Genomic DNA, 20,000 nt, shown 5'->3' with positions numbered 1-20,000 from the left:
TCGTCCACATATGGCATCAATTCTCCAGTCATTGTCAATGGTATATTGTGTAAGACGAAAATCTACACTAATAGCTGCATTTAGGAGGGGCTAGTGCGCCCCTCCTATAAAAAAGTCACACAGATGTGCTGCCTGATGGGACGTGTCACTGGAAATATGCCCGTTGTATTGTGCCAATAACTTTTCTCGTCTTTTTCCCTTTTGAACGAGGGACTGCCATTGGATTTCTTTGAATTTTCGTTTTTTTCATGTCATATGAAAGCAGCTATAGGGAATCATCGCTTCAAATTGACATATTGGTTGTTCAGCTTGATCCACCAGTTTTGGAGATATGGCTTATAGTATAGGCCTAATGTCTTGCAGAAAACAGCGGGTTGAGAAAACAGGCTTGAAAGGTTCACTTCTGTGGGCTATAACTACTACTAGCTACATGTTTAAGCATTTATTTGACGATTTCAGCTCTGACACTTATTTCAGACATGCTCTAGTTAGTATGTGAAGAGTCTGCCTGTGTTATTAACTAAAAAAAATCCTCTGTTGAAAAGCTGTAATTTGCACTCAAATCTGGTCCCATTTGACCTGTGGTTCTGGGGATGGGCTGAGAGAAGTGTCCAATATCTGTTGAGGCTTGTTTGTGATTGCATTATAAAAGGGTCACATTCAAGCTGCTGTACTTTGAGTCAGTATGTGGTGTTCCATTGTAAACGCTTGAATGCTGCCTGGCTCCATATTCAAATACTACATTTGAATACTTTGAAAGTCTGAATTGTGTCTGTCTCATTATGTTAGTTAACTTTGTTATACAGTCTTCTACTGTCTTCTAAATCATCAATCATGAAATATATATTTTTTATATCAGTGGTGCTAAATATTTCATGTCAAGGACCCCAAAAATGTACTTGGCCACCGACCCCCATCTGAAAATATGTTGTTCCAGGGACCCCCCCCAGAAGCAACGATTTGACTTAGAAACGTTGACTCTTTAACGATATTCAAAGATTTGAGGCACATTTTCACGATTAAAAAAAATAGCAGACCTACAAGCTCGTAGCGCGGCACTCGGTGCTGTGCTATGAGCTTGTAGATCTGCTATTTTTCAATAGCTAAAGTATAACATAGTGTATTAAACACCAAAAGGGGTTCCCGCCCAGAATGGGTTTAACATAGTGGAGGTTCCACCGACGATTGGTTGAACAGTCTCTCTCTCTCTCTCTCTCTCTCTCTCTCTCCATATACAGCGTGCTGGGCTGTCCCATAGCCAGGAAGCGGCGGCTGCAGGAGGAGGCGGAGCATCATCAGGAACACGGAGTGGAGGGGGAGGAGCCACCCGCCGCCAAGAGGAAGCCCCTCCCCACCCAGCAGCCCCTGATGAAGCTGGCCCTGGACGAGGGCTTCAGCACGGCCGAGAGCGACGCCTGCAGCAGCAGCGAGGCCGAGGCAGAGGCTGAGGCCGCCAAGCAAGGTCATTATTAGCCTGGGGTCCACCTATGCTTTCTATGCCATTCTCCATATGCAGACCGCGGCCATCTTACCATATCATTTAATGGCAAGGTGCTACCTAGGTGCAACTTCCCATTGCAGCCCATTCATCCAAACAGAAAAGCCCTATCTGATTGTATTAAACATTGCAAATGAAAAGTACATGAACCTCTGGATTTGCGCCCTCTACTGATATTGACGTCCGACTTCGGTGCTCTATTATAACCTTGCAGTTAAGGAGGCGGAGAAATGCACAGAGGCAGAGGAGGAGGAGGAGGTGGCCAAAGAGGAGCAGGAGGAGGAGGAGGCAGCCGTCGTAGAGAAGGAGGACAAAGAGGACAAGGCAGAGTCCATGGAGGAAGGACAGAGCCTGCAGGGACACCAAGAAGAGAAGACATCACTGGGAGGACAGGGGGAGGACCATGGAGAGGAGATGGAGGAGGACTCATACCATGAGGAGGGCAGCAGCACCGCCCCAGGTGGTGGTGATGGTGGTGATGATGATGAGGAAGGTAGGTACTAAAACCTGCCAACACTGCATTTTGTTTGAACCACTTCAAACACTAGGGCAGTCTGTGGTTTTCAACCCTATTCATATCAAGGCCCATTATTTATTGGTACATTTGAGCCACGCACGGAACCACCGTTTGATGATATTTAGCCTATCAGACCCCAAACCTCCACACTACCTCCACACTGTATTGATGTTGGTACCATTAGGAGAGATGACAGGCAAACGTTGATCAACATTGGAATTATTTTATAATAATCTCATTGTGTCATTGTGTCTTTAAGTATGTCACACTAGGATTTATTCGTCATTCTGAATCCATTCCATGTCAAAAGCTACTTAAAGCATAATTCAAATTTGAAATTTTGCCATATAGGTTTTCAATGTTCATCCCCTGAATTTACCATCTATCCATAATAAATGTTATTTGGATGAAAAAAACCTTGAACGATTACTATTGCAATTACTTTTGGGTCACCCCCTTTAGCTTAGATTGACTGGCCTACTGTGTGCTGCTTGCTAACTATAACATGGTCCCGATGCAGAGGCGTGCGTGACAGCCCAGGCTGAGCACCACCTGGTTTCTGAGGAGGCTGACTCGTCGTCTCGGAGGGCGGAGGAGGTGGCCGACTCGCTTCTACACCTGGGCAGAAGTGGTGGTGCACGCAGCAGTGGAGCAAGGTTACCATAGTTTTCCATTCTTCATTTTTATTGTTTAGTTTTAGTTAGTTTTGACATTTCTTTGTCAGGTGAAACCTGACATATACAACAGGCCCGTTTTTTTATTAGCGACCTAGTTATGATTGACTGCCCCCTAAGCCAATGAGAGTCTGAGCCACTCGTGTAGCCAATCGCGTATAGTAGCGACCTAGACAGTGGTGGAAAAAGTACTCAATTGTTTTACTTAAGTAAAAGTACCAATACTGCAATTTAGAACTACTTCGTTACAAGTAAAAGTACGGAATTGAAAATGTACTTGAGTAAAAGTACAAAAGTATCGGCATCAAAATGTACTTAAAGTACTAAAAGTAGAAGTACTCATATTGCAGAATGTCCCATTTCACAAGTTCAAAATGTGTACAAATACTATTGAAAATAGCCGATCTACAAGCTCACAACATTGTGAGCTTATAGATCAGCTATTTTGGCCGAAATGTATAGGGTTGAAGTGGTAATGTATGTTTTCTAATCAAAATTAAAATCGCCAAAGTAACTATAGTAACTAAAGTTTTCAAATAATAAGTAAAAGTATAAAATGTTGCCTCTGAGATGTAGTGGAGTAGAAGTAAAAGTACTGGAGATTGGAAATACTCACGTAAAGTACAAATACCTCAAAATTCTACTTAAGTGCAGTACTTAAGTAAATGTACTTAGACTGCGGAAGTGTGCACCCAGATCACACCACTCTGCAACGTGGAGCGGAGCGGAGCGGCTGACAACAGCGGCTATAATGTTATGAGCTAACTGCAAGAGCAGGACAGCCATAACAAAACAAAGTGATTCAAGAAACAAAAGAACATTGCAAACGAATGAAAACAACGGCCACGATTGTTGTGAAAGAGAAACATGCACGTTACAAAAAAGGGGGGGACAGATGCACAATAGAGAGAGCTGGTTTCACCTGACAAGTATGTCTATGTCATCATCTCTTGTTTTTTCCTAATTCAGTTAGTTATATTTAGTTTTTTAGAGAGGGTTTGCTAGTTTTTATTAGTTGTTGTTTTTGTGACAACGGCAACGCTTGTAGTTTTAGTGTTAGTTGTAGTTTTTTCCTGCCCTTTTCAATCCTGCACCTGATGAATAAGTCAGGTGAGGCTGGAGGCCTGATAGAGGCTGGAGGCCCCATAGAGGCATTTTTTTGCTATTTTAGTTTTAGTTTTTTAATGTGTCTTGTTTATAATAATTTTGCAGCGGAGCTGTGGAGTCGACCTCGGCCTCTCAACAACGGCCCGTCATCAACGAGACCGCGGAGGAGGGTGCCGCGGCGATGCCGCCGGCTCTCACAGAACAGGGAGATGAGGAGGAGGATATGAAGGAGGCGCAAGAAGGAGCAGAACAACAACAGGAGGAGGAGGACGACGAGAGGATTGAGAAGCTGGCAGCCGTATACGTAGAGGAGGAGGAAGAGGAGCTGGACGAGGAAGAGGACGAGGACGAGCGTGAAGACAGGAGCGAACAGGTTGCGAGACAAACTGAGCTGAGACTCCACTACGTCGGCAGAGAGCTCCAACGTAGACAGATCTCTGTGGGAGAGGAGGAGGAGGAGGAGAGGAGGCAGGCTGAGCGGCTCAGACAGCGCCTCCCACAACGAGAGGAAGAGGAGGAGGAGGAGGAGGAGGAGAGGAGGGAGGCTGAGCGGCTCAGACAGCGCCTCCCACAACGAGAGGAATATGAGGAGGAGGAGGAGGAGAGGAGGGAGGCTGAGCGGCGCAGACAACACCTCCCACAACGAGAGGAAGAGGAGGAGGAGGAGGAGGAGAGGAGGGAGGCTGAGCGGCGCAGACAACACCTCCCACAACGAGCGGAAGAGGAGGAGACAAGGGAGGCTGAGCGGCACAGACAGCACCTCCCACAACGAGAGGAATATGAGGAGGAGGAGGAGAGGAGGGAGGTTGAGCGGCATAGACAACACCTCCCACAACGAGAGGAAGATGAGGAGGAGGAGGAGGAGGAGGAGGAGGAGAGGAGGCAGGCTGAGCGGCACAGACAACACCTCCCACAACGAGAGGAATATGAGGAGGAGGAGGAGGAGAGGAGGGAGGTTGAGCGGCATAGACAACACCTCCCACAACGAGAGGAAGATGAGGAGGAGGAGGAGGAGAGGAGGGAGGCTGAGCGGCATAGACAGCGCCTCCCACAACGAGAGGAAGAGGAGGAGGAGAGGAGGGAGGCTGAGCGGCATAGACAACACCTCCCACAACGAGAGGAAAATGAGGAGGAGGAGAGGAGGGAGGCTGAGCGGCACAGACAGCGCCTCCCACAACGAGAGGAAGAGGAGGAGGAGGAGGAGGAGAGGAGGCAGGCTGAGCGGCACAGACAGCGCCTCCCACAACGAGAGGAAGAGGAGGAGGAGGAGGAGGAGAGGAGGCAGGCTGAGCGGCACAGACAGCGCCTCCCACAACGACAGCACGTCCCGGAAGAAGAGGAAGAGGAAGAAGAGGAGGACCAGGATGTGGAGGAGGATGACGGACAGGACATTGAGGAGGGGAATGCCGTTCCTTCCTCCTCTGATGTGCCGACTGCCATCAGTACCATCACCAGCACTGCAGCAGCTCAGGGAAGACACGTCAATACGGAGGACCACCGGGCCAAATACAACGACAACTACAACTCCCACAGGGCCAGCCCGCTCGAGAACTACAACTCCCACAGGGCCAGCCCGCGTGAGAACTACAACTCCCACCGGGCCAGTCCACTAGAGAACTACAACTCCCACAGGGTGAGCCCGCTAGAGAACTACAACTCCCACAGGGCCAGCCCACGTGAGAACTACAACTCCCACAGGGCCAGCCCGCTCGAGAACTACAACTCCAACAGGACCAGCCCGCTTGAGAACTACAACTCCCACAGGGCCAGCCCGCTTGAGAACTACAACTCCCACAGGGCGAGTCCACTAGAGAACTATAACTCCCACAGGGCGAGTCCATTAGAGAACTACAACTCCCTCAGGCCCAGCCCACTCGAAAACTACAATGCCCACAAAGCCAGCCCGCTTCAAAGGTACAAGTCCAGCCCTCCTCTTAGTTATGGCTCCCAGCGGGCTAGTCCGCTAGAGGACTACCCCCCCAACCCGCTGCAGGGGGAGAACTACAAGATCCACAAGGCCCCGTCCTCGGCCTCCCCCGATGTCATCGAGGTGCGCTCGGACCGTTCCGAGGAGGAGGAGAAGGACTTCGATGACGCGGACGGGGATGACGAACGCGACGACGAGGACAGCCTGTCCCAGCGCTCGGGGGCGTCGGTGACGGACGAGTCGGAGATGTTCGACATGACCCGGGGCAACCTGGGCCTGCTGGAGCAGGCCATCGCCTTGAAGGTAGAGTGTTAGCCTGGCCTAGCCAGCCTGCTTTCTGGTCTAGAGGGTAGAGTGTTAGCCTGGCCTAGCCAGCCTGCTTTCTGGTCTAGAGGGTAGAGTGTTAGCCTGGCCTAGCCAGCCTGCTTTCTGGTCTAGAGGGTAGAGTGTTAGCCTGGCCTAGCCAGCCTGCTTTCTGGTCTAGAGGGTAGAGTGTTAGCCTGGCCTAGCCAGCCTGCTTTCTGGTCTAGAGGGTAGAGTGTTAGCCTGGCCTAGCCAGCCTGCTTTCTGGTCTAGAGGGTAGAGTGTTAGCTTGGCCTAGCCTGGACTCGGAGCAGCCTTGAAGGTAGAGCCTTGAAGATCGGCTAATTTCAGCAAGCGTAGTAAAATCAGCCATTACGACGCCATCAAGGCCCACCAAAATACATTTTAGTCGACTGAATCGACTGTGGATTTGGTCGACTAAAATCTGAGGACATTTACTGTAGTTGACTGAAACTATAGACTATAACAGTAAAGCATTTCAGATGGCTAAAATAGGACTAAAACTAAATAAATCTTTTGTTGTCAAAATCAACATGAAGGCGGAGCAGGTGAAGCCCGCCGGAGCCCACGAGCTGCTGCGCTCTCCGGACCACCACCACCACCCCCACCACCACCCCCACCACCCCCAGCAGCAGCAGCGCTACTTCACCATGGAGGACAGGCCCAAACACCTGGACGCCATGCGCAAGAGCTACTTCGGCAAAGGTAGGGGCAGGTCAACAAGCTATGTACATCCACTTCAAGGGACACAAAAAGTGTCATGTTAATGACTTTGTGGGTCTTTGTGTGTGTGTAATATGTGTTTTTTTGATATTTTAGATTTTAGTGGCTCACTTACTTTCCTGGACTACAATTCCCATAATGCTTTGGTGCAGTGCTCGTAGTGCAGCACCGAGTGCCGCGCTACAAGCTTGTAGATCTGCTATTTTTCAATAGCTAATGTATACCATTACACTTAAAACACCAAAAGGGATTCCCGCCCAGAATGGGTTAAACAATGAAAACATAACTCGGTTAACTCGTACAGTCAATTAACTCGTGTAACCCGTGTTCAGGAGTCAAAGTGTTAATATCCCAGAGCGAGTGGTACAGGTGAACTTAGAGAAGTGCTACTCAAACCCTGTGAGAGGAATTTCCGAGCGATAAAAATAAGCAATTTACTGGAGTTATGAAACCTTTCACCAGTACCGGTGTACTGTTCTTTGATATAATAACATCAGATAAAGTAAAGAACATGCCTATAGTCCGGAAATGTCCTTTAATACGACCAGATCATTTTCCACTCAGTCATACAGAACATAGTGTGCTCTTTATACAGCACTTCTCAAAACCACATCCTACAATCAAAAGAGTTCTGTGAATTCAATGTATTAAATTCAGTATTAAAGCAGACAATAAACATGCATCCCCTTAAAAATTATATTGTAGATTATGTGGGAGTACAGTAAGTAATAGACAGGCCGCGTGCACGGCATAAGTACACACGCTGTGTCTAATCAACTGTTGTGAGTCGCACGACCCCGTCTCAATCCTCCCCTAGCTCTCCTCTGTATATCGCTTCTTTAACCTCATGCCATCTGGACAAAGATACAGAACCTTGCCAACCCAAAAAGGTCCGTTGTAGTAGGAGTTTTGTCCCCTCAGCCATCACGGCATTAAACAAACTACCCCGCCGATAGGATAGTTCTGTATACAGTATAGGGACCTCATTTGTCTTGGTGTTATGTGCTATATGTGTTATTTTTGTGTTTGAACAGAATGTGAAGACAAATATCCTTTGGGACAATAACGATTATTAACCCATTCTGGACGCGAACCCCTTTTGGTCTTTTAACTAAGCATTATGTTATACTTTAGCTATTGAAAAATAGCAGATCGGTGGCGCGCTATGAGCTTGTAGGTCTGCTATTTTTGAAAAATCGTGAAAATGCGGCACAAATCTGTGAATATATATTCTTTCAGATGACTTTTTTTTTATTTCGACGTGGTTTCATCTGAATAGGATTCCACGAAGGGGAAGCACTCCAAGACAGAGACAGAAAGAGAGGAATTAACACATGAGAGAGATGCGTATAAATTCCAGGAACAGACACAGCATTACTGAGAAGGAAAGAAAGGAGTGACAAGAGACGGAAGAAAGATATAGGAAAGAGTATCGGGGCGTAATAATCAGCGGTGAAGTGCTTGTTTACGCGCTGCCGCTTGCACATGTTTGTGCCTTGTGTTATACGCAGCTGGCACGGTGCCCACTTGTCATAGCACTCACTATGGCAGCAGTGGGATTACACGGCTCGTTGTAGTGTAGGCTGCCCTCTTCGCTGCCCTCGACTCCCTCCCTGTGGCGGCGCTCGATGCTCAGCCCTGGCTGCTAATTAGGAGATACATGTCTCGTTAACATTCAATTTGAGGGCCAATAGAGCATGGCGCTGCACCTTCTTCCTTTAAGCCGGATGTATACTTGGTTGTGTGCCGGTGCCGCGGACCAGAAAATAGCTCAGAGCTTGTAGATTTGCTATTCGTGGGACGCAAAAAAAAAGAAAAAGTATAAATCAAGCATTTTCCTCTGCCTCCTCTGGTGTGGTCTGTCTGTCTGTACCGCTGTCACATAGCAGCGGTCTATAGTTGGAGAAGATCCTTGTGTGCTGAAGGGGTAAAAAGTGTCTTGAGGGGATTTAAAGCGAACAAACAAACAGAGATGATTATAGTTTGCTCAGTAGAACTTTTGAGTACCGTGTGAAAAATGTTTATTTTCTCTTTTTCTTTTGCAATCATGCTGACGTTTTCATGCTTTAAGGAATCCGAGGACACGGGCCATACACGTTCGCGGAGACACATCGAGCGTCTTTACACGGATGCATAAAAGATGAGCGATGGAGACACACACGTGGTTTCACTTCTGTGCTACGCGTTGTGTGAAAGATGTCTAGATTTCATGCTCGGTGGAGCAGACCGTCTGACAGCGCTAACTGCTCGCTTATGTCCCCCTCTATTCAGGCACCTCTCTCCTCCTCCCTCCTCCTCTCCCTCCTCCTCCTCCCTCCTCCTCTCTCCTCCTCTCCTCCCTCCTCCTCTCCCCCTCTATTCAGGCACCTCTCTCCTCCTCCCTCCTCCTCTCCCTCCTCTTCTCCCTCCTCCTCTCCCTCCTCCTCTCCCTCCTCCTCCTCCCTCCTCCCCTCCTCCTCCTCTCCAACTCTCCCTCTCTCCTCCTTTCCCTCCTCTTCCTCCCTCCTCCTCTCCTCCTCTCTCCTCCTCTCCTCCTCTCCCTCCTCTCCTCCCTCCTCCTCTCCCTCCTCTTCTCCCTCTTCCTCCTCTCCTCCTCTCTCCTCCCCTCCTCCTCCTCTCCTCCTCTCCAACTCTCCCTCCTCCCCAACTCTCCCTCCTCTCCTCCCCCTCTTCTCCTCTCCCTCCATTTTTATAGAGGGATAGATAGTAGGCTGACAGGAAATGGGGAAGAGAGATGAGGGACACACCCACAGTCACACACACAGTCACACACACACACACACACACACACACACACACACACACACACACACACACACACACACACACACACACACACACAGTAAAGGTCGTCGGGATCGGGAGTGGAACCCGCAGCACACTGACAGACTGGACTACCTGCATGCAGCCAAGGTGCCTGGACCGCTGAGCCGCGGCCCAGGCCTCTCATGTCCACACCTGCCCTTAAACATTCCCCCCCCCTCTCTCTCTCTCTCTCTCTCTCTCTCTCTCTCTCAGAGAGCAGCCGGCCAGAGAAACGGGAGATCAAGTGCCCCACCCCGGGCTGTGACGGGACGGGCCACGTGACGGGTCTCTACCCACACCACCGCAGCCTGTCGGGATGCCCTCACAAGGACCGCATCCCCCCGGAGAGTGAGTCTCCCTCCCACACTGACAGAGCCCTGTTTCACCGGTTGGAACCGGTTCACTTCTTTTCGGTTCTTCTAAAATTGGAACGTTAACTATGAATTGAGTGTGCAAAACTATACACTTCACACTGCACACTGCACACTGCACACTGCCCACTGCACACTGCACACTTCACACTGCCCACTGCACACTGCACACTTCACACTGCCCACTGCACACTTCACACTGCACACTGCACACTTCACACTGCCCACTGCACACTGCACACTTCACACTGCCCACTGCACACTTCACACTGCCCACTGCACACTGCACACTTCACACTTTCCACTGCACACTGCACACTTCACACTGCCCACTGCACACTGCACACTTCACACTGCACACTGCACACTTCACACTGCACACTGCACACTTCACACTGCCCACTGCACACTGCCCACTGCACACTGCACACTGCACGCACACACTACACACTGCACACTGCACGCGGGGCGGCAGTGGCTCAGGGGTAGAGTTTCCGGATGGTAACCGCAAAGTTGCCAGCTCGAACATGCGCTCCCCCAGAGTTAGTGTCGAAGTGTCCTCTATGTAAAGCCCCTTGGATAAAGGCGCTATATAAATGCGCCATTTACCATTTACAAAACACACTGCACACTACACACTAGGCTGCACACAGCACACTGCACACTGCACACTGCACACTGCACACTACACACTGCATACTGCTGTTTTCATGTCGGCTGTTCTCTCCTACGCACATGCTCTTGTAAATAAGAGTACAAAAGGATTTGTTTTTCCAAAGAGCTACCTAAGCTGTGCATATAAAGCACAGCAAAACCTCCTTGGTGTTTTGAACATTTAACTATGAGAGTGTTCCAATGGAACCAAATGGACTCTTACGGGTGCTTTCTGTTCTCTTTCCTTACGCGGAGAGTTCAATAAACCTCTCAGGGTTGTACATTGTATATATACGGCGGGGCCACCGTCGTTGCTTAGAAGGCTATGTGCCCCATAAGCACTTTAGCTCTCCCAGCTTAGAGCCGTGCCTCTTCACGCATATCCACTCGCACAAAGTGTACGTCACACAGAGCCAGCTACGGCAGCCTTGACCGCAGTGTCTGTTGAATTAGGTCTGATACGCTTCCATTCAGCCCCCCGACAGGCTGCTATTTACATTTAAATGAAACCTTCTGTTTAAATACAGGGGATCCTCTTTTACCGCAACCTATTGATTTTCTCTGTGTGTGTGTGCGTGTGTGTGTGTGTGTGTGTGTGTGTGTGTGTGTGTGTGTGTTTCCAGTTCTGGCCATGCATGAGAATGTGCTGAAGTGCCCAACTCCCGGCTGCACTGGACAGGGACATGTGAATAGCAACCGCAACACACATCGCAGGTAGGGGAGTCTGTTTGTGTGTGTGTGCGTGCATGCGTGCGTGTGCATGCGTGCGTGCGTGCGTGCGTGCGTGCATGCGTGCGTGTGTGTGTGTGCGTGCGTGCGTGCGTGTGTGACTTGTATAGCCTGCCCTACTGTATACTATTTATATGCATGGACAGCAAATGTGTCAGCTTGATGTAGATCTACAAGCTCAGCACAAACTCTCATATGGCTACGTATTCATCCCCTCTGTCCCTCATCCTGCCCTATCCTACCCTCTCATCCCTTTATCCTCACCCATATCGCCCCCCTTTTGTCCTCCATCGTATCACCCCCTTGTATGTTTCCCCATATCATCCCCGTATCACCCCCTTGTATGTTTCCCCCATATCACCCCCGTATCACCCTCTTGTATGTTCCCCCATATCATCTCTGTATCACCCTCTTGTATGTTCCCCCATATCATCCCTGTATCATCCTCTTGTATGTCCCCCCATATCATCCCCGTATCACCCCGTATCATCCCTGTATCCTTCCTGTGTGTCCTTCCCTTGTGTATCAGTGTTGATTTTGTCGATTAATACTATGACGAAAATAGTTCGTCGACTACCTTTTTTCACTGACGAAAACTAAATGGAAACTAAATGAAAACTAAGCTATATGGTGGCTAAAACTCAGACTAAATATATTGACAATTTCGTCAACAAATAAAAACTAGACTAAAATGTTAGGAAATGACGCGTTGTCGGCTATTTTCAGCAAGCGTAAAATCAGTCATTACGACGCCCTCAAGGCCCGCCAAAACACATTTTAGTCAACTGTAGATTTAGTCGACTAAAATCTTACGACATTTAGTCGACTAAAACTAGACTAATACTAAGACATTCCAGGTGACTAAAATGTGACTCAAACTAAATGAAAACTATTCAAGAGACTATGACTAAAACTATCAAATCTAATTTTGTTGCCCTCCATGCAGTCTTTCGGGATGCCCCATCGCGGCCGCAGAGAAGCTGTCCAAGAGCCAGGACAAGCAGCACCTCCCTCAGCCCCTCGGCATCGAGCACCTCAAAGGAAGCCCCAACGACAGAGTTCTGAGGTGAGGTCGGAGGTTGATCGGGGGTAAATGGTGCATTTATATAGCGCCGCTTTACATAGATTGTGCATTACATTCACCCATTCACACACACATTCACACACCGATGGCGGCGGAAACCATGCAAGGCACCAACCAGCACATCAGGAGCAATTAGGGGTTCATTGTCTTGCTCAAGGACACTTCAACATTAACTCTGGGGGAGCTCGGGTTCGAACTGGGAACTGTGTGGTGACCATCTGGCCACTCTACCCCTGAGCCACCGCGCTGCAGTTCAGAAGGTCTTTGCTCCTGGTGCTGCTGCCTGCAGCGCTGACTGACCCAGACCGAGGGCGTACAGTACGTACCCGCGGGAGCGTGGCCGCTGGGAGTTGGCTCTGCCCCCCGGCCGGAACGTTCTCCAGAACCGCTGATCCGACGGGGCGTCACGGTCGACATTGAGATCCCATGGGTCTTCAGCAGCACATGCACCTGCCCAGTGGGAAGTAGATCGGATCGCTGTTTCTTGACGTTATGTGAAGGAAAAACAGACATGCACATATACTGTATCTATAGATAGATACAGTGTCAGGAACACAGCAACATCCAGAGTGTTTATTTTTATTTTGAGTTAAATAGACGCTAGATAAAAAAATAATAATGGGATGAATATAGAGTTACAATACCCTCCATTGACAGCCCATTGATCCAAAGAGAATTTTCCAATCATGCTTGTATTTATTAACACAATCAGCGCCGGGATTTCTTTTCAGAATAAATAAATATTTGTTCATGAACAATGAATCCATGTGCACGACATGCACGTGTGACCAGGCTGTCTGCAGTGGCGTACGTGCTGCTGTATAGCTGCCGCGCAGAGGCAATAACCCTGACCTTATATGGGGGGTCCTTGTGGGCTTCACAAAAGAGGGCAGAGCTTGTCTGTGATTGGCCTTGACAACCAGGAAGTTGTTGAAGCAGTCAGCGTGGTGTAATCATCGGCGTGGACTCGTCTTAGCGGTGTCACTTCAGGCCCTGGAGTCTCTCCGTCTCCATTGATGTCGTTCTGCCATGCCAGCCATCCGCCTCCTCATCATCACACGCAAAAGAATGATAATTAACCCAGGCAGGACGGGAAGACCCTTTTGGGGTTTTTTAAAGCACTATGTTATACTTTAGCTGTTGAAAAATAGCAGATCTACAAGCTCATAGCACAGCACCAAGTGCCACGCTATACGAGCTTGTAGATCTGCTATTTTTTGAAAAATCGTGAAAATGTGGCAGATGTGCGCAGATGTATATATATATTTTCACAGTGAATGTTTTTAACTAAAATATTTGCTTCTGGGGGGGGTCCCTGGAAACAACATATTTTCAGATGGTGGTCCGCGTGGCCAAATACAGACACACACAGACATTCTTTTAGAATCGACCTCAGTCCTAAATGAGTTAACATGGAGCAGACACTGGTATTATGCTAAGTGCACGCCCTCCCTCATTGGTATTTTAATTAATAATGCAGCCGATAAGCTAATTATGCGAGTTATAGAGGCATTGTGTGTGTGTGTGTGGTGGGGGGGGGGGGGGGGGGGGATAAGGGAAGAAAAAATAATTGCTTTCCTTGAGGAAAACCTCAACGGTGGTCCGACAAAGCGTCAAGGATTAAAACATAATAAGGCCTGGCTTGTTTTTCCAACCCTCATTGTTATTAAAATAAGCGGGGCTGTCTGTAATGTGCGTGCGGAGCACAGTCGAAGGGCACTACATATTCCGCGCGCGATCCGCCCTCCTAATGGAATTCACGTTGGATAAATATTAAAGGAAAGAAATCCTCCAAAGTGATCAATGGCGGAAAGCGCCCTGGCAGAAGCTTATACACAGTTTGTTCTGTACAAGTGTGTGTGTGTGTGTGTGTGTGTGTGTGTGTGTGTGTGCCTCTGTGTGTGTGCACCTGTGTGTGTGTGTGTGTGTGTGTATACCGTAAGTAATACCACTTTGAAGGCCGGTAGTGTCAGTGCGAGCGCACGGGGCAGGTGTGTCATATAGCTTATTAATGATCATAGGGCTGTACAGCAGAGACAGACGGTTCTGATATAGACTAGACTAGAGACATAGAGACTGTGAGAATGAAGAGATATGGACTTTAGACTATAGACAAGAGACTACCGCCGTTACCCGCAACGCTGCCCGCAAGTCAGCCGCTGCCCAAACATTACGAGTATAGGAGTTTGCTCTGTCCCTAAATGGCATTTTGGTCCATCGTCTCCCGCTATCCATTATGCCGACACCGGTATTTGCGCCTATATAGTCGTGATCATGGTCGTGTTGGCATGCTTTCCCCTAAATGGCTATTTTGGTCGCACACATTTGGGAAAGTTTAAGAGCACCCGTAAGCCGTAATGCCAAATTAGTTTGGTATAGAGCGGCACCGCACAACTGTCCACAGAGTCAGGCTGCGTCATCTCTCCTTATTCTCCTATGCATCTCTTTGTAATTTTCCAATAATCAGCAGAAGTGAGTGCCTGTCACTTGTGTCCATTGTGTTTATATAATTATCTAGTCAAAGAAGTTATTTGACTTAATTGCGCCATGCAGGCCTTGTGCGCGATTCCATTTGCTCGTTCAGTTTCATCACCCATAGCGCAGCAAAGGGGGTTTACCGTTTGGTAAGATATGGCCTACACTCGCGATCTATACATACCAAATGAAAGCTCAAATTTCATAGATTAGACACATTTAGAAAATGTAAAAATGAGACTCACGTGACTCAATGAAAAGATGAGTGTTCTTGGCTCGGTGCGCGGTGGATTTTTTTTTAAATGGCACATGGGGGGACGGGACGGGACATGCAGCACAAGTGAGACTTCAAGGCAGCAACGCATCACGCTCGCACGTGCACGCGCGTGTGTTTGTGTCTCTCTCTGTCTCTGTCTCTTTCTATTTCTTTCTCTGTCTGTGTCTCTCTCTCCATCAACCCCTCTGCTGTACCCTTCTCATTTCCCCCACTTGCTCTCTCTCTCTCTCCTCTCTGTTGCCTTCCTCCCTCTGGTCTCTATCAGTGGATTTAGTGCCAACAGGTCTGACTATAAAGCCCATGCAGGCTCTCCAGGAAAGCGAGAGGACTTAAAACCCATAAATTCCATGCTCTACAACATGCAAATGTGCCCTCCACCGATAAGAGAGCTTTTAATCCTGCCACACTCCTGCTAAGTACACTGCTGCCCCCTCTCTCTCCCTATGACTCTATCTTTCTCTCTCTCTCTCTCTCTCTCTCTCTCTCTCTCTCTCTCTCTCTCTCTCTCTCTCTCTCTCTCTCTCTCTCCCTCTCCTCTTCCTCTATTTCAGTGTTTCGCTTCATGCATGACTAGCGTCTCAATTCTCCGCACCTTGTTTGTTGTCTTGCTCTCTGTGCTATTATGCTACTCTCACACAGCTACTAACACAGCCGAGGGCCATCACTGAAAACAACGTCAGCATGGCCATATTGGCTATATTGGCTATATTCCATCGTCTTGATAACCTGTATTTAATGCAGTGATAACATGAATCCGTTGGTCTTTCAGTAGGCTGGAACTCACCTATGCTTTTTATGGCATATAGGCAGCTCCACCGGGAGAAACTATAGGCACAGCTGCTTAGAGCGACAGGCCGTAGTTTAATCGCTGGCAGTGTAGATGAGGTGTAAGGCTGTAGTTTCATCACTGACAGTGTAGATGAGGTGTAAGGCTGTAGTTTCATCACTGACAGTGTAGATGAGGTGTAAGGCTGTAGTTTCATCACTGACAGTGTAGATGAGTTGTAAAGGCTGTAGTTTCATCACTGACAGTGTAGATGAGGTGTAAGGCTGTAGTTTCATCACTGACAGTGTAGATGAGGTGTAAGGCTGTAGTTTCATCACTGACAGTGTAGATGAGGTGTAAAGGCTGTAGTTTCATCACTGACAGTGTAGATGAGGTGTAAAGGCTGTAGTTTCATCACTGACAGTGTAGATGAGGTGTAAAGGCTGTAGTTTCATCACTGACAGTGTAAATGATTTGTAAGGCTGTAGTTTCATCACTGACAGTGTAGATGAGGTGCAAAGGCTGTAGTTTCATCACTGACAGTGTAGATGAGGTGTAAGGCTGTAGTTTCATCACTGACAGTGTAGATGAGGTGTAAGGCTGTAGTGTCTTCCTTATTTATTCTGTTAATTGATGTGGTTGGAAGCAGCTGGCAGGTGTTTCCCAGCAACCAATCCATTCGTTACTATAGCATTACTTACATAATACGTATGTTTTACACTTGACGTATTTATGATTGATTGATTGGTACAAAACCGTCCTCTACTATATTATTTTACTGTGTGTCCTCTTTTATACTCCTTTGGACTGTTATTCTGTCCTCTGCCACATATTATCACCTATATATATATATATATAGAGAGAGAGAGAGATAGCAATATATAAAGAGAGCATACTGTATTGGGTGAAATACATACAGTGCATGATTATATGTGATGTACTCTCTCTATCTCTCTCTCTCTCTCTCTCTCTCTCTCTCTCTCTCTCTCTATCTCTCTCCATGGACAGGCCAATGTGTTTCGTAAAGCAACTGGACGTGCCCCAGTATGGAAGCTACCGGCCTCACCTGATGCCTACCACGCCGCGCGCCAACCTGGCCAAGGAGCTGGAGAAGTACTCCAAGGTGTCCTTCGATTATGCAAGCTTCGACGTCCAGGTGTTCGGGAAGCGCATGCTTGCTCCAAAGATGCTGCTCACCAGCGACCCCTCACCCAAAGCCTTCAGAAGTAAGAGTTCACACACTGTTCACACACTGAACCCTCACCCAAAGCCTTCACAAGTAAGAGTTCACACACTGTTCACACACTGAACCCTCACCCAAAGTCTTCACAAGTAAGAGTTCACACACTGTTCACACACTGAACCCTCACCCAAAGCCTTCAGAAGTAAGAGTTCACACACTGTTCACACACTGAACCCTCACCCAAAGCCTTCACAAGTAAGAGTTCACACACTGTTCACACACTGAACCCTCACCCAAAGCCTTCACAAGTAAGAGTTCACACACTGTTCACACACTGAACCCTCACCCAAAGTTCACACACTGCTGGAAGTCAATGAGAGCGTGTGGGCTCCTTCCCTACTAACTATATAGTTGTTACCGATGATACTAATCAAGGCTCTGTTCCATTTAGTGTACAGTATAGGTTCTGAAACGTTTTTTATTTATTTCAAGGACCCCCATAACTCTCTACTTTTGTACTTTCTATACTTTTGGTACTTACGTGAGTACTTTTCCCCATGACTGCTACATTCAAGACACACATTCAAGACACCTCCATATGTTGATCTGACCTCATAAACGCTGTACACTCAAGACACGCTCCATTTATAGCCAGTATAAAGAATTAATTCCATCTGTTGATCTGACCCCCCCCCCCCCCCCCATGGCAAAGCGCTCGCCCAGCAGTCTGCCGTCACCCAGGCGGATGTGTGCACGCGACCTCGTCGTGTCTCGCCCTCAGGGCGTCTTACTCAGGGCCGGATTAACACCTCTGAGGGCCCCTGGGCACTGAAGCTCGAAGGGCCCCCCTGCACATGCATGTACAAACCTGTGTGAGCAGCGCACGTGCAACATTTTGGGGCATTTTGGGGCTGTTTAATGCTGTAATATTAGCCTATTCCCGGCTGCCTATACCCCGCCCCAGAGTGACAGTCAGGCAGCCAAACACATTATTTTTTATTTGACTCACATAGTAAGCAAATGGGTGCCAGTGTGTCCTTTTTTTTGCCCCCTGGTGCCCAGGGCCCCTGGGAACGTGCCCAAAGTGACCATATGGTAGATCCGGCCCTGGTCTTACTGGTATAAATTGGATCTTTCCGTTCTTTTCCCCCGACCACAGCCAAGCCCTCGTTCCCCAAGTCGCCGCCGTCCCCCAGCCTGAGTCTCCACGCGTACGGGAAGAGCTCCGCCTCCTCGGCCTACGACTACTCCCACGAGGCCGAGGCGGCGCACATGGCCGCCACGGCCATCCTCAACCTGTCCACACGCTGCTGGGAGAAACCTGAGAACCTCAGCACCAAACACAACCAGCACCACCACCACCAGCCCCACCGCAAGGTAAGAACCTCAGCACCAAACACAACCAGCACCACCACCACCAGCCCCACCGCAAGGTAAGAACCTCTGCACCAAACACAACCAGCACCACCGCAAGGTAAGAACCTCTGCACCAAACACAACCAGCACCACTGCAAGGTAAGAACCTCTGCACCAAACACAACCAGCACCACCACCACCACCAGCCCCACCGCAAGGTAAGAACCTCTGCACCAAACACAACCAGCACCACCGCAAGGTAAGAACCTCTGCACCAAACACAACCAGCACCACTGCAAGGTAAGAACCTCTGCACCAAACACAACCAGCACCACCGCAAGGTAAGAACCTCTGCACCAAACACAACCAGCACCACCAGCACCAGCCCCACCGCAAGGAAGAACCTCAGCTCAAAAGGTTTAACTCAAATCTTTACTTCTGGGGGTCCGTCGTGGAACAACAGTTTTCAGATGGGGGTCGGCGGCCAAACACGTATAATTTTTGGTGTCCTTGACATGAAATATAGTTTGAGAAGCACTGACACATATAGAAACAGGGTTTACAGAAAACTGTGATGATTCAGAGGAGGTTTTGTAGAATCTGGTCTCAACCAGGTCTTAATGGGCTACATTGCAGTAGGTTTAGTGGACCTTTATGGGTTTGTAACTCTGAGAGTGCGACCACTTAAACATGGCTCTGGTTGTGGTTGTTCTTTCTTGCATTCCCTGTGAGTTTAAAGTTTTTATTTATTTTTGGTCATTTGTACACTCTCAGAGTTAAATTAACAGTGATTTTACAATCTAAATTGGGTTCCCAGAGATGGAAATGCCATTAAATGGAGGTCTGTAGGCTAATATGCATGTCAAACTGGACGTCCTTGAAATTGAACGGGTTGAGAATCACTGGTCCGTGGAATATCTTTTCAAATGGAGGTCCGCGGGCTAATTAGTGTCAATTTGGGGGTCCTTGACGTGAAAAAGTTTGGGAACCACTGGTTTAGTGGTCTTGTTGTCACACGGCTGGTTGGTGCGGTTGCTCCAGCAACCTGCCTCCATGCTCTGCACTATAGAGCAACCTGCCTCTATGCTCTGCACTATAGAGCAACCTGCCTCTATGCTCTGCACTATAGAGCAACCTGCCTCCATGCTCTGCACTATAGAGCGACCTGCCTCCATGCTCTGCACTATAGAGCAACCTGCCTCTATGCTCTGCACTATAGAGCAACCTGCCTCTATGCTCTGCACTATAGAGAGACCTGCCTCTATGCTCTGCACTATAGAGCAACCTCCCTCTATGCTCTGCACTATAGAGCAACCTGCCTCTATGCTCTGCACTATAGAGCAACCTGCCTCTATGCTCTGCACTATAGAGCAACCTCCCTCTATGCTCTGCACTATAGAGCAACCTGCCTCCATGCTCTGCACTATAGAGAAACCTGCCTCTATGCTCTGCACTATAGAGCAACCTGCCTCCATGCTCTGCACTATACACTGTCTTAGTGTCGTTGCCCCAGCAACCTGCCTCCATGCT

The 20,000-nt window shown here is 48.5% G+C and overlaps 1 protein-coding gene across 1 annotated transcript in view; it reads left to right on the top strand.

Annotated features, from left to right (window-relative positions):
• The window catches only part of LOC308315049 (uncharacterized protein), a gene marked incomplete at both ends in the record, with an annotated part of 177,666 nt that overhangs the window by 130,870 nt on the left and 26,796 nt on the right, over window positions 1-20,000 (top strand). The window contains 12 exon segments of the mRNA XM_080762872.1: window positions 1,239-1,462; window positions 1,800-1,991; window positions 2,536-2,671; window positions 3,902-4,601; window positions 4,719-5,302; window positions 5,468-6,026; window positions 6,587-6,752; window positions 9,789-9,923; window positions 11,224-11,314; window positions 12,276-12,395; window positions 16,940-17,157; window positions 18,274-18,491. Coding sequence (XP_080618998.1) covers window positions 1,239-1,462; window positions 1,800-1,991; window positions 2,536-2,671; window positions 3,902-4,601; window positions 4,719-5,302; window positions 5,468-6,026; window positions 6,587-6,752; window positions 9,789-9,923; window positions 11,224-11,314; window positions 12,276-12,395; window positions 16,940-17,157; window positions 18,274-18,491 — 3,343 coding nt within the window.

This window comes from Protomyctophum bolini, assembly GCF_963924005.1.
Source record: "Protomyctophum bolini genome assembly, chromosome: 5".
Classification (NCBI taxonomy): Eukaryota; Metazoa; Chordata; class Actinopteri; order Myctophiformes; family Myctophidae; genus Protomyctophum; species Protomyctophum bolini.
Note: the sequence above shows the minus strand (reverse complement) of the source record. Positions and strands in the feature narration are given on the sequence as shown.